Genomic DNA, 21121 nt, shown 5'->3' on the forward strand with positions numbered 1-21121 from the left:
ATCTACAACCTTTCCCTCACTATTTCTGTATAAAACATAAACAGAAAATAAAATTATTTCCATGGAGAAAATGAAGTCAAAGTCTCATTAAACAGTGGTACAAATGAAAATTACATACAGTCCCTCAGATCTCTCCAATTTCTCAACATTTAATCCCCAATACTTGTAAACCACATTTGCTGGAATACTAAGGATCTACATTTCCTAAAACCTAAAGCAAATCTCTAAGACCTCAATTTCCTAACCCCTAGTATGATTCGATTAGACTAGCAATGTCTTTTCCATGTCTAACATCCCAATGCCATCTTACCTAAACACCCAAAAGTATTTTCTTAACTACAAAAAAAATATGTATTTGTGCTTACTCTTATGTCAAACTATAACATGGTGCTGTTCAGGCTATGCAACACAAAATTTGCAGCCTACTGCTCTACACCGTAACGCAAATCAGTACACCAAGTGAGAATAAAAAGGTAGTATCTTCATAACAAGAATGTTTCTTAATGTCTTAAGGAAAACAAACAAAAAAGAATAGGTACATCAACGTTTCTTGAGACACCAACAATATGAATAGAAAACTCATCCTAAAAGATTTCATGTCAATCAGCTCTATTTTTCAATTGCTTATGGCTTAATCTCATGTTTAAAGTGGTACTTTCTGAAAAAATAGCTAAGTATTATATTATGACATGACCCTTTAAACAATGTTTACATTACACAGATTACAATGTAAAACACAGGTGTTTGTAGTTTCTTTTTGATAAAATCCAATATATTGCAAAAGATGAAAAGAACAGAGTTTGATATTTGAAACATACTTCACAGCATTTAAATCCAGTGTGGCATACAAGTAATATAAGCATTTCATCCGTTCTGTAGTTTCTAAATTGTGAGGAACCATGTATTGAGCAAAGATCCGTTCAACAAGTAACCTACAAAAAAGCAGAGAAGATATTGCAATGATTTTTTTTGTAATGTTCTAAAGTTATATATAAAATTCCAAAACTATGTAAAGAACATATATTAAAGAAGTTCCTGCTGCTCTGAGTGGAAATGAGATTTCCAAATCAAAACCTTCTATCTGTAGACAGAAGGGGACCAAAACAGGATTTAGCTGTATGTGCTGAAAACAGCCCTACACCCAGCTAAGACAACTACCAGCTTCAGGATGTTGGGCACATTATATATCAGGGATTTTTTCTTTATCTGTATAATGCAGAGTTTTAAAATATGACAGGTCCTTTCAAATTTACAAGTTCTAAATTTCTAAGTCAAAACTGAAGAAACTCTTAAGATTCTTTTGCATTTTCATAGGCATCATCATGAAAACAGACCTGGCTAAAAGTACTAAAAAAAAGTCCTACAAAATCATAATGTAATTCTTTGTGCACTGATGCCATACCCTCAAAAAGTACAAAAACTTCAATTTTATAAAAACAACTATAAAGTTTCATAGATAATCCAGTTTTTAGTATCTACACCTCTTAAAATTTTACTATGACCTGCTTCTTAATTTTCTCATTCTGATCTGCTACCGGCAAAATCATTTGGTTTCCACTAATCTATCAAATCATTTCAGACTGTAAGTAGGATTTAGAGCTCTATTAACTAATAAATGACTGCAGTCCATACAAGATCTAATCTGAGACGGGAATGGAAAAAATATTAAGATTATATTCAGATAACATGTTTTTTATATAAATTTATAAACTATTTTTTAGCCTTCAGTAGAAATTGTTTTTAAATGTGTAAAATCCAACAGGTTTTTAAAGTTTTATTTGAAAAAAATTAATGAAGACCCTTGTAACACAATTACCTATGAACTAAAATTATAACTATACACATACCTGTTTTTAGATGTTACTGTTCATATACAGTAATATCTGTATTTGAACATGGTATTCAAATATGATATGTATTTGTATCAGAATATGGAACGTAAAACCTGTACCCATCCCTAAAGTTATATGTACATTACTGCTTCATTTATGGCTTGGGTGGGAATGAGCCCAGTCACTCACTACCATTACCTTGTACTAAAAGCTAAGGGAAAAGTGTAAGGTCATAAAGAAAATAGTTTGCATAAACCAATAAATCAAGTCATATAACATTCAAAGTCACCAAATATTTATAGTGTCCTTAACTTACCGATCATCAATACTATTTTGATAATATATATGTAGCAATTTGTCTTTGATCCATGCTATCTGTTTTGCAGCATCTTTTCCAGCTGCTGATTGTAAAGCATATTTCTTATAAATCTGGGCAAGTCCCATCATGGCTTCTTTGCGTACTCTCCACTTAAAAACAAAAAGTTTTATTTATAATGTAAAAAGGCTTCCATTATATAAACTAAGGAAAGTCTAGTTTCCTAGTTTTGTGTTTTCCTTCCCTTTACATATTTTTTTCAAGTCTCAGATACTAAATATCAATTTATAATTACTATATTTATTTTAAAAAGCACACAACTATCACATAAATATTTCTACTATGTAAAGTATGGGAGAAAAATCAACATGTGTAAAGAACTTTAACACTTTAATGTCTTAAACCTATCATCTATACCTGAAAACAAAAGCTAATCACACTCTATATATTGTGACTTAAAATTGGTGAGGAAAAACAAGCTACCAAAATTTTTGTTCATGCATTTTTGGAGACAGGGTCTCTGTTGCCCAGGTTGGAGAGAAGTGGTGCAATCACAGCTCACCAAAGCCTCAAACAACTGGGCTCAAGCAATCCTCCCACCTCAGCCCCCCGAGTAGCTGGGACTATAGGCATACAATGCTGCACCTAGCTAATTTTTTATTTTTGTTTTTTGTGGAAACAGGGTCTCACTATGGTGCCCAGGCTAGTCTCGAAATCCTGGCCTCAAGCAAACTTCCCACCTCAGCTTCCTAAAATGCTGGGATTATAGGAATGAGCCACTGCAGCCAGCTCAAGAAAGTAAACAGGCCGGGCGCGGTGGCTCAAGCCTGTAATCCCAGCACTTTGGGAGGCCGAGGCGGGCGGATCACGAGGTCAGGAGATCGAGACCATCCTGGCTAACACGGTGAAACCCCGTCTCTACTAAAAAAATACAAAAAACTAGCCGGGCAAGGTGGCGGGCGCCTGTAGTCCCAGCTACTCGGGAGGCTGAGGCAGGAGAATGGCGTAAACCCGGGAGGCGGAGTTTGCAGTGAGCTGAGATCTGGCCACTGCACTCCAGCCTGGGTGACAGAGCGAGGCTCCTTCTCAAAAAAAAAAAAAAAAAAAAAAAAAAAAAAAAAAAGAAAGTAAACATTAAAAGACAAAGACAGAATTAAATGGATAAACTGTGACCCATCCCTCACAGTTTTTTTCTTAATTAGGGTCTATATTGAGCATACTTACACTATTACAAATAATAGTAATTAAGACGTATTAAAGGCATATGATATTGGCTTTATCAAATGCTGAATGTAAAAATACTTATCAGTTGTCCATTCTGTACATCTGGGACTGAGTTGAAGTATAAGGGAAACGTATTCAACTTTTTCTTAAACAAGTGTATATTTGTTACAGTGCATCTGGCATTCATCATCTTAGAATAAGTTCATTCTTTAATTTTATATAAACACAGCACTGTAATCAAAAGGAAGCTGGTAACATTGAAAACATCATGAATCTGCAGAGATTATTAATTTTTTCCTTTATGGTCCTTTTTCCTTTGCTATAGTCTGTCGTTCATAGCAACAAATTATTCCCTTGGTTTTTCTTTCACTCAATTACAGTATATTAAGAATAGTTCTGGGAGGCCGAGACGGGCGGATCACGAGGTCAGGAGATCGAGACCATCCTGGCTAACACGGTGAAACCCCGTCTCTACTAAAAAATACAAAAAACTAGCCGGGCGAGGTGGCGGGCGCCTGTAGTCCCAGCTACTCGGGAGGCTGAGGCAGGAGAATGGCGTAAACCCGGGAGGCGGAGCGTGCAGTGAGCTGAGATCCGGCCACTGCACTCCAGCCCGGGAGACAGAGCAAGACTCAGTCTCAAAAAATAAAAATAAAACAAAAAACAAACAAACAAACAAAAAAGAATAGTTCTTGTCTCATTCATCCACCAACTACATACTGAAATAAAAAACTTCTACAAATCTTAAAAAGATTTCAGGCCGGTCATGGTGGCTCATGCCTGTAATCCTAACACTTTGGGAGGCCGAAGTGGGAGGATGGCTTGAGACCAGGAATTCCAGACCAGCCTAGGCAACGTAACGAGACCCTGTCTTTAAGTTAAAAAAAAAAATTGGCCAGGCATTGTGGCACATGCCTGTAGTCCCACCTACTCAGGAGGCTGAGGTGGGAGGACTGTTGGAGCCCAGGTCAAGGCTGCAATGAGCCATGACGGCACCACTGCACTCCAGCCTGGGTGACAAAAGGAGACTCTGTCTCAAAAAACTAAATATGATTTCAATTTGTTTATAAAAACCTTGTATCTCTAACTCCCTATGTTATCGCTAACTCTTAATTCCCTCTTCTTCAAAGAGAATTTAAAGATATTCTTTATATTCTAATATTACCAAGAACATAAATATAGTCAATTATTTTTCAGTGCTCAATTTTTATATGAATGAATCAAGCAACCATACAATGAACATAACATGATGATCAAAAATATACATTATGATCCCAACAATACACAAAAACAGCTCAAATTCTAAGTCTAGCTGAGAAAAAAGTCATTTAGAAGGCTATGAACAACTGCGAATATCCTTTCCCTCCATGCCTTTTGGCCCTTTTCACTAATTAATACCACAATGAAATATTCAATGAAGATAAGTCTAAATTTATCAGCTAAAATAAATTGTTCTGGATACCTATAGATTTGAAAGGAAAACCATGTGCTTCCTGCCCATTTATCCTCCACGCACAACCAGCATTACCAAGGAGAGTATTAAACAAGGGAGACGGCACGATCAACCTGTTACAATGTTTTCTTTTTTTTTTTTTGAGAAGGAATCTCGTTCTGCTGTCGCCCAGACTGGAGTGGCACAATCTCAGCTCACTGGAAGCTCCGCCTCCCAGGTTCATGCCATTCTGCCTCAGCCTCCCAAGTAGCTGGGACTACAGGCGCCCACCACCACGCCGGCAAATTTTTTGTATTTTTAGTAGAGACAGGATTTCACCTAGTTAGCCAGGATGGTCTCAATCGCCTGACCTCATGATCCGCCCGCCTCAGCCTCAGCCTCCCAAAGTGCTAGGGTTACAGACGTGAGCCACCACGCCCGGCCTACAATGTTTTAAAGAATTTACCTAGTCAAAGCTATTCCAACAACCAACAGGCAGGCCTCCCACTTCGTTTGCTAATTAGCACTTAAGTCAAAAAGTCTCATCCTTCACCAAAATTACTCTTATGCCTAAATGAGGCTTAGATACTATTATGGCCAATCAGGAGGGAATGAACATCCATTAAAGTATTTCCTGAGTGCCTAATACATTCCATGCAATATGAAACACAAACATAACAAGATACAGTCCTCTCAAGTTCATTGATTAATGAGTGGAGCTAGTGGGTACTCATTCAAAAAAGCTGGCTTGAGGTCACAGAAAATAGGCTAGAAGCACGGCACTCTATTGGGTTTAGCTTTTTTAAGTTGAAAACATCTTTCATTTTCTATTCCATGTTAATTATAATGCAGGCCGGGCGCGGTGGCTCAAGCCTGTAATCCCAGCACTTTGGGAGGCCGAGACGGGCGGATCACAAGGTCAGGAGATCGAGACCATCCTGGCTAACACAGTGAAACCCTGTCTCTACTAAAGAATACAAAAAACTAGCCGGGCGACAAGGCGGGCACCTGTAGTCCCAGCTACTTGGGAGGCGGAGCTTGCAGTGAGCTGAGATCCGGCCACCGCACTCCAGTCTGGGCGACAGAGCCAGACTCCGTCTCAAAAAAAAAAAAAAAAAAAAATTATAATGCAATCAGCTAGACAACTACCAATTCATACCCATATAACAACAATAGCCCCGAAAGAAGAAAGAAAAAGAAGAGTCAACAACATAGAAGAAGTTGTATCTCAGGCTTTTACAGAAGTCCCTTATCATTAACACTGGTATACACGCTAAACATCTGACTACCATTAAGAGCTGTCTTATTTTTAGGATTAGAATAAATATCTTTAATGAAGAAAAACTGATACAATTTAATATAACAAAAAGTAAAACTCATAAAGATAATTTTAAATATTAAAATGCCTCCACTCCCCTAAAAAAGGCTAATTATATTTAAATATATATTTAAATATATTTTCAAATACTGTTAAACTTCAAGTATTAAAAATGAAAACTTAGTAATTATTTATTCGTACTTACTCGTTTGTCTAATGTTCTCTCTCTCACAAAATTAAGTAAGTGATCATTGACCAGAAGAATATCCTTTTTAGCAGCTGTAACTATTGACACAATAACATCATGTCTAATAGCTTCCTCAGGGTCATGTGACCTCACTTTAAGATACTCTGAAAGATAACATTTTATTACAATGGAAACTTTAATAACTAAAATGTTTTTAAAACACTGCATGATACCCTTGAAAATAAGCCTTAGCAAAACAATACCTAAGTAGAAGTTTCAAGAAAATTAAGAGCCCAGAAAGGAAGGCAAAGAAGAAAGAAGGAAAATTAGTTCTTCAGTCAAAAAACAGTAGTGACATCCAATTGAGTAGTAAGAGCCTCCTCTCCATTTGGTAGATTGGGTACTGAAGAATTCACTAACCTGACTGGGTGCGGTGGCTCACGCCTGTAATCCCAGCACTTTGGGAGGCTGAGGCAGGCAGATCACTTGAGGTCAGGAGTTCGAGACCAGCCTGACCAACATGGAGAAACCCCGTCTCTACTAAAAATACAAAATTATCTAGGCATGGTGGCGCATGCCTGTGATCCCAGCTACTTGGGAGGGTGAGGCAGGAGAATCACTTGAACCCAGAAGGGAGAGGCTGCGGTGAGCTGAGATCGCACCATTGCACGCCAGCCTGGGCAACAAGAGCGAAGCTCCATCTCAAAAAAAACAAACGAAAAAAAAAAAAAAACATTTAAAAGGTCGGGCGTGGTAGCTCACGCCTGTAATCCCAGCACTTTGGGAGGATGAGGTGGGTGAATCACCTGATGCCAGGAGACCAGTCTGGTCAACATGGTGAAACCCCATCTCTACTAAAAATACAAAAAAAATTAGCCAGGCGTGGTGGCACACAGCTGTAGTCCCAGCTACTCGGGAGGCTGAGGAAGGAGAACCACTTGAATCCAGGAGATGGAGGTTGCTGTGAGCTGAGATCATGCCACTGTACTCCAGCCTGGGTGACAGGGCGAGACTCTGTCTCAAAAAACAAAAAAAAAAAAACAAAAAAAACACAAACAAAAGTTTTTTAAAGGGGACAAATAACAAGAGAAGAGATCACAACAAGAGATCACAGCAAGAGATGTGTCAACAAAATTTTGGCAGATGGACAAGTAAATGTCACAGGACAAAGGAAAAGGATGAAACCCAAACGGGAAAGAAAACAATAAATAAGCTTATTTCCAGAAAGAACACTGAAAACATTTAAAATAGTTTAAGAACCTATAAGAATGGCTAAAAACAAAAAGACTGAAAACATAAAATGCTGTCAAGGATGCTAAATGACTGGAACTCTCATTCATTTCTGGGACAAATGCAAAACAGCATAACTAATATGGAGAACTGGTTTCACTGTCTCTTATAAAGTTAAACACGTATCTACACTATGACCAGCAACTTCATTACTGTTTGCAAAAAGAAATAAAAACATAAGCCCACAGAAATCCTTGTACAAGGCTATTCACAGTAATCACTATTAACAGTCCCAAATCAGAAACAACCCAGATAACCATCAAAAGAAGAAGAAAACAAATTATGGTATATTCATACAACAGAATAATAACAATAAAGAATAAACAATACAGGATAAATTTCAAAAACTTGTTATGTGAAAGCAGACAGATCTCTCTCCATTCCCCACCCTCAAAAAGAATAGTACACACTGTATGATTCAACATATATGAAACCCAAAAACAGGCAAAACTAACCTACAGAAATAGAAATCAGAAAATGATGACAGAACTAACTGGAAGGGGATACAAGGAGACTTTTTGGCATCATGGAAATTCACTGTCTCTTCAAACATCAAACTGAACACTTAGGATCTGTACATTTTAAGTTAATTACACTTCTTTTTTAAATTAAAAAAAAAAAGAAACTGTAGAACAGACTCTGATATTTTCTCTAAAATACAGATAAATGTGAGTTAGGTGTTCAGGTAGTCATCCAAATACTTTACCAATTAGGATTCACAGAGCTTTCCATATCCCCCTGTGGCACACAATAATTGAGTAACTTGTGGAGGCATCTGTTATCTCTGTATGTCATATCCAAACATTTAAATATTAAAATATATACTACTTTATTATAAACTACTTCCCTTTGGTTTCTCCTGTATATTACAAATAGGGCAATTAATTTTTTAACTTTTTTAAGTGGATTGTTTTATCTATTCATTTTATTTAAGGATCTCAAAGGGAGAATTACAAATTATTTGCTTAAAAAGGGAGGACTGGCTCTGATGAGGTTGAGAAGCACTATAGTATAAGGTTCACATGTAGAAAGTGAAATGATCCTGCTAGTCAGGAATGAAGCTGGAGAAATTTAAAATGGAACAGGGTATATGGGGTTTAAAAGAAAATAACTGAAGATGTGATTGAAACTAATAAAAAAAAAATCAAAACCTCACTTTTTTTTTTTTGAGACTGAGTCTTGCTCTGTCGCCCAGGCTGGAGTGCAGTGGCATGATCTCTCAGCTCACTGCAACCTCTGCCTCCCAGGTTCAAGCAATTCTCCTGCCTCAGCCTCCCAAGTAGTTGGGATTACAGGCGTGCACCACCACACCCAGCTAATTTTTGTATTTTTTAGTAGAAACGGGGTTTCACCATGTTGGCTGGGCTGGTCTCAAACTCCTGACCTCAAGCGATCCACCTGCCTCGGCCTCCCAAAGTGCTGGGATTACATGTGTGAGCCCCCGCGTCCAGTCTCAAGCCTCACTCTTTCAAACAAAAGCAAGGATTGCTTTATTACTCTTACACTTTTATCACTTTCTCTAGCAGTAAAAACCTCTGAAACCTGCCGTCATATTTCAGGTAGGGGAGAAAGAATCATCTACAGAATGAGTTAAGAGAAGGATAAAGCAAGCCCTCATCTGTAGCAACAGCGAGTAGAAGTTAAAAAGCAAGAAACGACTGACTCTCTAAGGCTACTGGGAAAGAGGAGAAAGGAAGCCAGTATGAGCCTAAGAAGGAAAGGTATACATTGGCAGGATATTTCCAGCATTGCCTCTCTCCTGCTCAGTCAGTATAAATCCTCTGTGACCTATCCTAACATGACAGCAAGTTCAATGAAAGAAAAATTCTATCTAGCCATGTACAAATCAATGGTGCACACTGTTACACGTTATCAATGGCAAAAAAGCAGGGGTCTGGTTTTAATAACTGAAAAACATGATTCAAATATTTCAATTAAAAAAATTCAAAATCAGCCTGGGCAACAGAGTAAGACCCTGTCTCTTAAAAAACAATTTAAAAATCACAACTAAGCAATACACCTTACTTTTAAAAAATTCAAAATCTAAAATGAAGGCATGAAAATAATAATGTAGTATAAATAAGTATTAAAATTATCATTTTGATTATATATCACTAAAATTTTCAAGAAAAAAGATAAATTTTAAGAGAAATGTGAACAATTATTGCATACTGAATTATTTAAAATTATTTAAGCTCCTTAAAGATGAGTGATACAATTAAAAATATTTTGGAGGCCGGGCGCGGTGGCTCAAGCCTGTAATCCCAGCACTTTGGGAGGCCGAGACGGGCGGATCACAAGGTCAGGAGATCGAGACCATCCTGGCTAACACGGTGAAACCCCGTCTCTACTAAAAAAATACAAAAAAACTAGCCGGGCGAGGTGGCGGGCGCCTGTAGTCCCAGCTACTCAGGAGGCTGAGGCAGGAGAATGGCATAAACCCGGGAGGCGGAGCTTGCAGTGAGCTGAGATCCGGCCACTGCACTCCAGCCCAGGCGACAGAGCGAGACTCCGTCTCAAAAAAAAAAAAAAATATTTTGGAGATACAACACACCTAAATACTTCGAAGAACAAACCCAGTAGAATGGCACGAACAAGTAAGAGACAACGGGAAAAAAAAAAATAGGCTCTGAAAAACCAGATGAACAAATATAACCAACCTTGGATTCCCAAGAAAACAAAATCCTAAGCCAGCAGAAGAAAAACATGTCAACCAACTCAATATATACTACACTCTTCAAAAGGCACGGGAACTAGCAACAAGTACTTCTGGATCTTAAAACAAGGAAGAGAAGGAAGGACTGGGTGAAGGCTGTTTGAGAAATCCATTTAGGATACTGACCCTATTCCACAACAAAAGAAGTCTGGGGATAAATTCTATAATAAAAATATAAAACAGCAGCGCTAAACTGGGGGACACCAAACAGTTGAGGGCATGGATACTATACCCCAAAAGAGGATTATGTGACAACTAATCTGAAATGTGAATGCAGAAACCCATCATTCTTTTCCCAAACACATTAGTAACTACCTTTAACTTCTAGATAAGATACTCTTCTATTGGAAATTTGACAGGATGAAGAGGAAGTATCTAAACTAAGGGCTCCCCAACAAACAACTCACTCTGATCACCCAAAAGTGAAGTTCAGAGTTGACAGACCCAACCATGTACTCAGAGTGTTCCAAATATTACAGCTTTTTATTCAGCCCCCAACTCTCACTCATGAGCAGACAGCCACAGATTGCCAATCATTTGAGGAAAGCATATACTCAGGGCTTTCCAAACAGCTTTTGATTTAGCGCCCCCACTCTTAATCATGAGCAGATGGCCTGGGATTGCCAATCATTTGATCAAAGCCTTCAACATGGAAAACAAAGACAAAAGCAAATATAAGGTAAAAAAAACAAATAAGCAGAAACAGACATTTTGGAAGAAAAAGATAAATTCCTCAAAAAACTACTATTGACACTCTCAAAGAAAATACTGTATTAGCAACACAAGAAAAGGATGCTAAAGAAAAACGAACATCCAGAGAAAAAGGGAAGGAGAAAGGGGAGGTGGAGAAACAGACACACACACAAACGAAGAGGAAAGGAGGGGAAAAAGAAGGGAGGAGGATGGAATGGGGAAAGCAAAGATAGGAGGAGGAATGGATGACACTAAAGTCAATGCTATATAGCAGAAGCTCAGAGCAAGCAGTTTAAGGAGTACAGATGTGAGTAGGAAACCAGAAAGCTCCAAGTGGGATGTCTCCCAAAAAGGATGAAACTGGTAAAATATCTGCTTTTTTAAAATTATTATTATTTTTTTTTTTGAGACAGAGTTTCGCTCTTGTTGCCCATGGCACAATCTTGGCTCACTGCAACCTCTGCCTCGCAGGTTCAAGCGATTCTCCCGCCTCAGCCTCCCGAATAGCTGGAATTATAGGTGCATGCCACCACGCCCAACTAATTTTTGTATTTTTAGTAGAGACAGAGTTTCATCATATTGGTGGGGCTGGTCTCGAACTCCTGACCTCAGGTGATCCACCTGCCTTGGCCTGTGCTCAGCCTGAAGCTAGAATTTCTACGGCATAGTTCCCACGTAGGCTGGAAGCATCTACGAAAATGTCTATCTCCAGGAACAATTATTAGTTTCTCAGTTTAAGGACAATTCTAAACTTATTTTAGACATTTGGATTTAAACAGGTCTTGACTTTGACTAGATCATAAGACTAATGTTCTTTAATATTTTAAGAACTTAGGTGAGTCATGGTAAACTAATTTAGCCAAGGCAGAAGGACAGCTTGAGTTCAGGAGTTCTAGGTAAGCTTGGGCAACATAGCAAGACCTTGACTCTATTTAAAAAAAAAAAAAAAAAAAAATCTAGCTTCAGAGAACAACTTCCAAGACCTTAAACTAAAACAAAACTTCACCTACTGTCCCCCAAAAAAGGGATTTTTTTTTCACTATGAAACTTATTTTTTTCCACTGAGGAGCATGTAAGAATATTTGCTGTTACATATATATAGTACCTGTTAAGTCCTTTGCTAAATCAGGATGGTTCATGAGACAATGGCTAGCAAATTTCACACATTCCAGGCGGATCGGTACATGGATATCATTAAACCTGATAAAATATAAAGGCACAGAGTGATCTTTAAAATAAGAGAAACAGACATGCATTAAATCTGTACCCAATTTATAGTTTTCTAATGAAAGAAAAAAAAAGTTTATGAAGGAAAATGTAAAGTAGAACCCAAATCATTTTATAAAGTTTCTGATACAAGATGTATGTCTGAATGCTCTGGAACCTCTATATAAACTAGGGCAATCTCCTGTGAGAGCTATCTGATTTTAAGGAACCTGATTAAACCATATACATTAGGCTCAAATATAAGAATGACAAAAAATTTCCTATAAACATACTTTCAAATACATCTATTTATGCAAGTGTGCATACACAGTTCATAGAAATATCATAAATCCCAAACTATGTTTGAAAGAAAACTTTCCCTAAAGTATTCCTTTTAAAATATAGGGCATTCACTAATGTATGGCAGATCTCACACTAAACCCTATAGGATATTACATGACTCTAAAAGTGTACCCAAATTACTACTATCCAATTAATCATCACAATTATTACATTGCCACTAATGGCAAAACCACTTTTTACATTACATCTGTAAATATGTATGTATCCCTAAAAAGTTAAAATTCTTTGGTTGATATGTCACTTAAGCCTCTTTTAATCTTTTGTTTTCCCTCCAACTCTTTTTTTTTTCCGGTAATTTGCTAGAGCAACTGCTGTGTGTGTGTATGGTTTTATTCCATAATTTAGATTTTGCTAATTGTATCATTCTGATATGAATTAACAGGTTCCTCTCTCTTCTAAATCCTGTAAACTGGTAGTTAGATCTAAAGACTTGATCATATTTGGGTCAATTTATTTTTGCCAGACTACCAAAATACCATAGAGGGTATTGTGTTCCTCTATCAGGAAGCACATGATGTTGAGCTGTCTCTCAACCTCTGATGTTCAGTCTGTATACGTTACTTTATCACAGAATGTAAAATAGTAATTTTAAAAAATTAAGTATCAAGAACATTAAAGTGAAGCCAAAATTTTTCCATTTGATATTTTCGTATGTCTTAATTCTATGAAATCAAAAGGCTCCCAAATCTTACATCATTCAATACCTAAGAAACAAAATTTAGCATTATAAAGGAGAGGGAAAACGTCTTCAAAATCAGCACCAAATTACTCATAAAAATTAGAAAAAAGCATATGCTCTATGAAGTATACCTCCCCTCCCAAAAGTTATAAAATCTAGCCTCTGGTCCCTTCCTGTTTTGAATTCAGGTACTCAATCCTATATACTTTACCATTTCTTAGGTAAACATGCACCTTACAACAATTAAAAATAAATATACTAAGATGTCTTTTAAAAGACTAACTCCTTAAAGTTGGTGTTACTTAATACTGTGTAAGTTTTATGTCATCAATATTAAAAGGAAAAATTACAATATGATAGAAAGGTGATATACACATTTACATTAGGATTTCTCCAGTTAAAAACCAATAAAATACATCCTGGCTAATCCAAGTCTTAATTTAAAGATATAATAAATATCTATATAGTAAAAGTATTTTTGTTTTAAAATATTAAATAAAATAAACTTTAAATTGAGTTGCATAATTTAAACTGATATTCTTCCCTACTGTCTAAAAACTTTCCATTGTATTTAAAAGAAAAAAGTTGGCTTAACTTGACTCACTGAATATAATTATTGAGCTAAATAAGAATCAAGAAATCAGACTGGAGATTTGAAGCTTAACAAACACTTATCACATCTTATATCCTCATTTTAACAAATCAGAAAATTGAGACCAAAATATGAAATTTACTGTAATCACTGACAGTTTTTATTAAAATGAAAAGAAAGTGGTGATACTATTGCAAATATTTCAACACAAAGAAAATAAAATCAGAGTCTTTAAATCTTTTTTTTTTTTTTTTTTTTTTTTTTGAGACAGTCTCGCTGTCGCCCAGGCTAGAGTGCAGTGGCAAGATCTCGGCTCACTGCAAGCTCCACCTCCCGGGTTCACGCCATCCTCCTGCCTCAGCCTCCCGAGTAGCTGGGACTACAAGCGCTGCCACCACGTCTGGCTAATTTTTTTCTATTTTTAGTAGAGACGAGGTTCACTCATGTTAGCCAGGATGGTCTCGATCTCCTGACCTCATGATCCGCCAGCCTCGGCCTCCCAAAGTGCTAGGATTATAGGTGTGAGCCACTGCGCCCAGCCAGATCGTACTTGTTTGTTTATAACTTAACTGCATTATTTGTTATGAGAATAATTTGAAGGGAAAAATTCTCTTTTTTTCTGAGTCAAAGCAAGTTTCAGCCAAGGCATTTGTCGGGCTTTTAATATTTCAAGGAGAGGGATCTCTTTAGAAAACGTAATGAAATGAATACCTCTCACAGAACAGTGACATACACAAACACACTCAAACTTTTGCAACCATTTCAGGGATTTTGTGCATCATTCAAACCATGCAAGGAATCCAGGCCATCATTTCCTTTAACTGAGAAATACAGAAAGGAGGTTAGGAAGAGAAATATAAATAGTCATTTCTTTATTCACTCTGTGAATATTATTATCCTGTCAATATCTCCAAACAACCTAATTAATTTTAATTAATTTGTGGAGGGGCTCTATCTCCCAAAGAGGTATTTTCAGTTGGAATTAATCACTGCCTTAAAGTAGTAATATTAACCTCATGGTCATAATACCCTAAGAGATAGCTTTAAAATGTATTATCTTTTAAAAATTACTGAGGATAAAGACTAAAAGAGTAATTATAAATATAGCCAGTCATTAACAACTTTCAAAACTTCCAGAAAACACAGTTTAAACGTGGATAATTTTTTTTAAAAAAACGGTCAGCAGAATCATGTATTACTTTTAAATGGGAAACCAAAATCATATACCTGCCCAAGTAGCACTGCCAAAGTGGCTTGTTTTGAGAAGCCAATTCCGAATCCTTTGCCCCAAACATTTTTGCCAGTAGTTTAACAACTTGTAGGCGCTCCTCATTATCATTGCTCTAAAATAAAACACAATCACAGCTTTAAAACCATGCAGTAGATACTCAGAATAAGGCTGCCCATTCTTTGCCACGATTTCCCTGATGCTCCAATTCCACAGAAAATCTTTCATGAACTCTAAATGAAAAATTACATAAAAATGCTCACTTTACTTCTCACAAAATTAAATGTCATCATAAATGCTCTAATTATCTCAAATTCCATTAAAGAAGTACCCTTTCATGAAAATACATCTTTCAAGTCTGTTCCAATGTTAGAAGCCCCTCCTACAATTAAAGTTTATTTCTATTCAGAGTCAAAATAAACTCTTATAAAACCTACCCAGGACCCTTGAAAAACTATGTGTGGTTTTTCACAACAGACACTGACAGAGGCCAGGCCTACAGAAAACAGAAAACTTTGTGTGAATATACTTTTTAGCTCTATTAGTATGTGCTAAAGTCTCCCAGTAAGACACTTCATCTACATAGACCAGATTTCTAAAAGGAGCTCAACAGTAAAAAGAAGAGGACTTAAACCTGTGAAAACTCAAATTTCTTTTATGTACTACACTGGGGGCACCCTAGGGACGTGAATTCAATTTTACTACTGATTTTGGCACTGCCAACAAATGACTCAATGGATAAGTGAATGAGCCAGTCACAATACTAGACTTGAACATAAAGTGTGGGAATCGGGTATATCAAAAGGCATTGATATTCAAGGTACTATGGAAATGTCACTACACAAACTGTCTTTAAATTTTCAACCAATGCCACAACCTGCCATGCCAAGAGCCCCCACAATATGACCTAACTCGTCTCTATTATTTCTCTCTTTATTCCTCTAAGTAATTATATCTCAAGCCTGGCTGTACATTAGAATCATCTCAAAACTTAAAAAAAAAATTAAAACAAGAAGAAAAACAACAACAACAAAAAAAAAACCTCAGTTCCCCAAAACTCTGAATCAGCTAGTCTGGTTTAGTGCCTGGACAGCTATTTCTTTAAGTCTTAACAAGCAAAGATTCTAATATGCAGCCAGGAGTGATTTAAACTTACTTTATGCTATCTTCCAATTATAATTCTTTGTGTTCCACGAATTCACCCGGAACCTTCCTACCTCTATATGCTTCTGCATGCTGTTTCCTTTGCTTCAATTGTACGCTGTTTGTATCTCTTATGACACTTATAATATCTGGCCTCATATTAGATCTGGATTTTTTCCTCTTCCTCTCATACTAGATGTTAAGTTTGCTGAAAGCAGGGATGATAATTTCTTTATTTTTGTATTTCTCATAGTGTGTAGGAACATGCATAGCATTTACTCAATATCTTTACTAGAGAAAATCATATAAACCAACAAATAATTAGAGGTGTGACTACCTGCTGCCTCACCCAAATCACTAACCACATTAAAAAGGGGACAGGAAGGCCAGTTAATTGAATGGCTCATTTGAGAAACATACCAAAAACATACTCCAGAATATAAGAAGAATACTTATGTACTGGCTACTTGGGGTGTTCACACTACCAATGTGGACTGTTTTGTTTTTGAAAGAAAATCAAAAGTTTTAGATGCAAAACTCATTTAAGAACTTTTCTGGGTCCACAAAGATAAATAATTATAACTAGCTTTACTTAATCTTATTGTAATGATTTGAAAAAGAAAACTATATTATCCAATTCTGCAAATAAAGCTCAATTTTACAACATAATTTAATGTCAAAGCAGTTAGGAACATGCTACCAAAAAATTTCACTGGGTTGGGGGTGGTATTTTTTGCCTGTAATGCCAACACTTTTGGGAGGTCAAGGCAGGTGGATTACTTGAGGTCAGGAGTTTGAGACCAGCCTAGCCAACATGGGGAAACCCTGTCTCTACCCAAAAAATACAAAAATTAGCAGAGGTGGTGGCGCATGCCTGTAGTCCCAGCTACTTGGGAGGCTGAGGTGGAAGAATCGCTTGACCCCGACAGGCACAGGTTGCAGTGAGCAAAGATGACACCACTGCACTCCAACCTGGGCAACAAAACAAAAAAAATCCTCTCAAAAAAATAAAAAATTCACAGAACTATATAAAAAGCAAACAAACTTGCAACATAAGCAACATGAGATAATATGCATAAAGGGAAAGCATTTCACACTATGTGGGTAACAAACTCTAAACTATTTTTATGGCCTAAGTGGTCAAGGGAACTACTATAAACTGTGCCTTGAAAACATAAGCTTGATGTATAGCTAAGACTTCAAAAGTTAGTCAAATCCTAGAATTTATCTGGAAAATATCTGGAGGAAAATACCATCTTGCTAACCTTACTAATCATTTATTAAGCAGTTACTATTTGCTAGGCACCTGCCAGGCACTGAAGATTCACAGACAGACATGGCACAAATATGTGAAGAAATAATAGTAATACTCCCCCTTCATCTCTGACATTCAGTTAAAACTATTGTAAAAATTAAAAAGCTATAAATAATGCTCTTTGCTAATAACTTGGTCGGTAGAATCATATTATTTTTACAAGTTACCTTTAATTTAAATTCAAGCTGGGGTAAAACAGAGAGCAGCAAATGACTATCAATATTGTAGAGCTCCAAAATTAAGTCAAAGACATGCTCTGACAAATCGCTGATAGATGTTTTCCCAAGCATCAGAACCTGATTAAAAAACTTTTGAGAAAGAAAGCCTATCATTAGTAGAAAAACCAGAGACAAGATGAATGTTTTAAAAATCGTAATTATTTGACCAAATTCATCATTATTTTATACAAAATCAAACTAGGCATATCAAAATATTTTCTAACATTACATGGGAAACCAGTACAGGCTACAGGAAAAGATAAAACATGGAATCCATCTTGTATACAATAAAACAGACAGAAACATTTCAATAAACATTCTACTTTTCAAATATACTCTGCTCCCCATTATAATACTGACTATATTCTATCCTATATTATTATTTGTGTATATTTCTGGATGGTAAATTTTATGTGTCAACTTGACTGCATTAAGGGATACCTAGAGAGCTGGTAAAGCATTGTTTCTGGGTGTGTCTGCAATGATGTTTGCAGAGGAGATTGGCTTATAGACTTAGTGGGAAAGATCTGCCCTCAGTATGGGCAGGCATCATCCAAATAGGCTTGAAGGCCCAATAAGGCAAAAGGAAGTGAATTCACTGTCTTCTGGATTGGGACATTCATTTCCTACCCTTGGACAGCAGCACTCCAGGTTTTCCTGCCTTCAGACTCCAGAAACTGCACCAGCGGCCCAGTCCCCTGCTAGGTTCTCAAGCCTTGCCTTCTGCCTCTGAGAGTAACACCACTGGCTTCCCTGGTTCTCCAGCTTGCAGACAGCCTACTCTTGGAATTCTCAGACTCTGTAATCTCATAAGTTAATTCCCCTAATAAATTCCCTCTCATACATATACATGTGTCTCTCAGTGTGTGTGTATTTATACACTATGTGTGAATATACACACAAATATATGTGTATGTGTGTCTGTATATACATACACTCACTCACTATTGGCTATTTCTCTAGAAAACCCTGACTAAAACAATGTCTTAATCTCCCCAAGGGTGAGGGAAAATAGCCTGTTCACCTTAGTACATACATAAGAAAACATCATCCCATAGATACAGCTTTCTTACATTTTCATAGAAGGCAATTCTATGTTTGAAATATGTAATTTTTTACTTCTGATGAAAAACTACCTCTTTCTAATTCTTTGTCTTCTTTTACGTTCTGATGTGTACATATCTACAGGGTTTACAACACTAATTAAAATCCAATTAAAAGCACACACAAACACAAGGAAAATCCAAATTTAAACAATTTTTCCCTACCATATAGCTAGCTCTAACTAGTTTCCACACTCAGATCATTTATCATATTACTACTGAAATTGGTAAAGATGCATGGCATAACTGTCAAGTTCCTTTCTATTTAAAACCTTCCAAAAACATAAACAGTTAACCAAAAGCATACCCCGCCATATATCCTTAATGGTTTCCTGAGTCTCAGAGGAGAAGGAGTCAAGGACTCTTTATACCATGCAAGCTGCCCTAATCTCTTCTGTGACAGTTAACACACAACTGGCTTAATTACACTTTAACTTTCTATACTGAGAGTACAGAGTGGAGAATTTCATATTTCTATGTCTTTTCTGCTTACTTTTACTTCTTGGGTTGTTTTTATGTGACTTTTTTAGGTCTATGAATCAGATTAGACTACCCAGACATGAAGAAAGAAGAACAAATTCTATTTTGCTATTCTTTCTTTATTGGTTTTAAAACGAACTTGTTTGTCCTTCCTATTTATCAATTTTATGGGAAGAGAATTTCATGACATCAAAGGTTAAATTCTTACTCAGGTTGAAAATAAAGTGGCTTTTTTGCTTCCATTCACAAATTTTCTCCTGCTTAACACTACCTATTTAATAAATAGTATTTTCCTTAATAAAGAACAAAAACCATTCCCAATCTCACCATCAAAGTGGTCAAACCATCATCATCTTCTGACAGTCTGGGAAAAACTTATTTGAAAAATTAAGAAAAAAAAATCATTCCCTGATTTAATTTCTCACAAATTCCATTTAAAAACACGTATTGAACACTTTTATAATCTCCAAAAAGACAATGACCAAGTTGGTCTTCTCCAGTGTGTAAAAGCCTACCTAGCACAGTGCCTGATACAGAGGAGGCACACAATATATGTTTGGTAAATGAATAAAAAATATGCAAATACGGGTAAAACAATCCAAGCCCTTCCTAAGGGCTGAAAATTTAGTGGAGGCAGATTTAGAGTTGATTAAAATATTTCCTTCCTAAAATTCTTTCATTTAAATTTGGGTAACTAATTACATACTATAAATTAATTTTTTTGTACAGCAAATGCCTCCTAATGAAAGATGTCACCAGTCAGTAATAAATTCTACCTTAATTACAAATAAATTATAAAAAATTATTAATAAATTCTACCTTAAATATACATGGCTAATTTTAATTACAAAGTGCTTTCACATGAAGTAACACATTCTCTACCACCACTCAAGCATTACAGGTGCAAAAACAGAGGCTCAGTGGAATTAAGCAATTTAACCAAATTTCACCTATTCCAACAAGGACTGGATGTACTTTTTTCGGTCCAACAAAATAATTTTTTGCCATATTCTAAAATTTGTGACAGAAAAAAGAACTGGTGAAAAATAACATCATTAAGAAGTGATGCATGTAGGAAATTTTTAGAATTATCACCAGGTACTTTTTGTTCTTGATATTCCATTTTATCTTCTAAACAAATACATATGTACTGCTCAGCTTCCTAGGTTGTTGTGTTACAACAAATTCTATTAAAAAAAAAATAACCTAGGCTGGGCATGGTGGCTCACGCCTATAATCCTAACACTTTGAGAGGCTGAGGCAGGAGGATTGCTTGATCACAGCAATTCAAGAACAGCATGGGCAACACGGTGAATGAAACCCTGTCTCTACAAAAAATTTTTTAAAAAAGGAAAAATTTGCCAGACATGGTGGTTCATTCCTGTAGTCCTAGCTACTCAGGGGGCTGAAGTAGGAGGATCACTTGAGCTTCAGAAGCAGAGGTTGCAGTGTGCCAAGATCACACCACTGAACTCCAGCCAGGGTGCCAGAGAAAGACTCTGTCTCAAACGACAGCAACAAAAACATTTAATAAATAAATAACCTATACCACCACAGTGATTTCTTAAGTCTTGATATGTAAGAAACACTATCTATTAAAAAAAAAAAAAAAAGAATGTGTCTGTATGTGTGAATGAAAAAGAAAAACAGAAAAGAGAGAGAAGTGGGGTTATTATCTCAGTATCTTACTCCTATTTTTACTTGCTAATTCTCAACTAGGAAGATCAGTAAATAATGGCTTTTTCAACTGTAAGTCCAAAAGGGCTAAGAATGATTTCTAACACTG

The 21121-nt window shown here is 36.4% G+C and overlaps 1 protein-coding gene across 5 annotated transcripts in view; it reads right to left on the reverse strand.

The window, feature by feature from the left end:
* The window catches only part of PDS5B (PDS5 cohesin associated factor B), a 198488-nt gene that overhangs the window by 81445 nt on the left and 95922 nt on the right, over nucleotides 1-21121 (reverse strand). For all 5 annotated transcript variants that reach the window (XM_030922200.1, XM_030922199.1, XM_030922201.1 and 2 more), the window contains exons 8-13: nucleotides 17702-17842; nucleotides 15076-15191; nucleotides 12114-12208; nucleotides 6328-6473; nucleotides 2149-2300; nucleotides 819-932 (exon numbers count right to left, since the gene is read on the reverse strand). In XM_030922200.1, coding sequence (XP_030778060.1) covers nucleotides 819-932; nucleotides 2149-2300; nucleotides 6328-6473; nucleotides 12114-12208; nucleotides 15076-15191; nucleotides 17702-17842 — 764 coding nt within the window. The remainder of the gene's footprint in view (nucleotides 1-818; nucleotides 933-2148; nucleotides 2301-6327; nucleotides 6474-12113; nucleotides 12209-15075; nucleotides 15192-17701; nucleotides 17843-21121) is intronic.

Source organism: Rhinopithecus roxellana, chromosome 18, assembly GCF_007565055.1.
Source record: "Rhinopithecus roxellana isolate Shanxi Qingling chromosome 18, ASM756505v1, whole genome shotgun sequence".
NCBI classification, from domain to species: Eukaryota; Metazoa; Chordata; class Mammalia; order Primates; family Cercopithecidae; genus Rhinopithecus; species Rhinopithecus roxellana.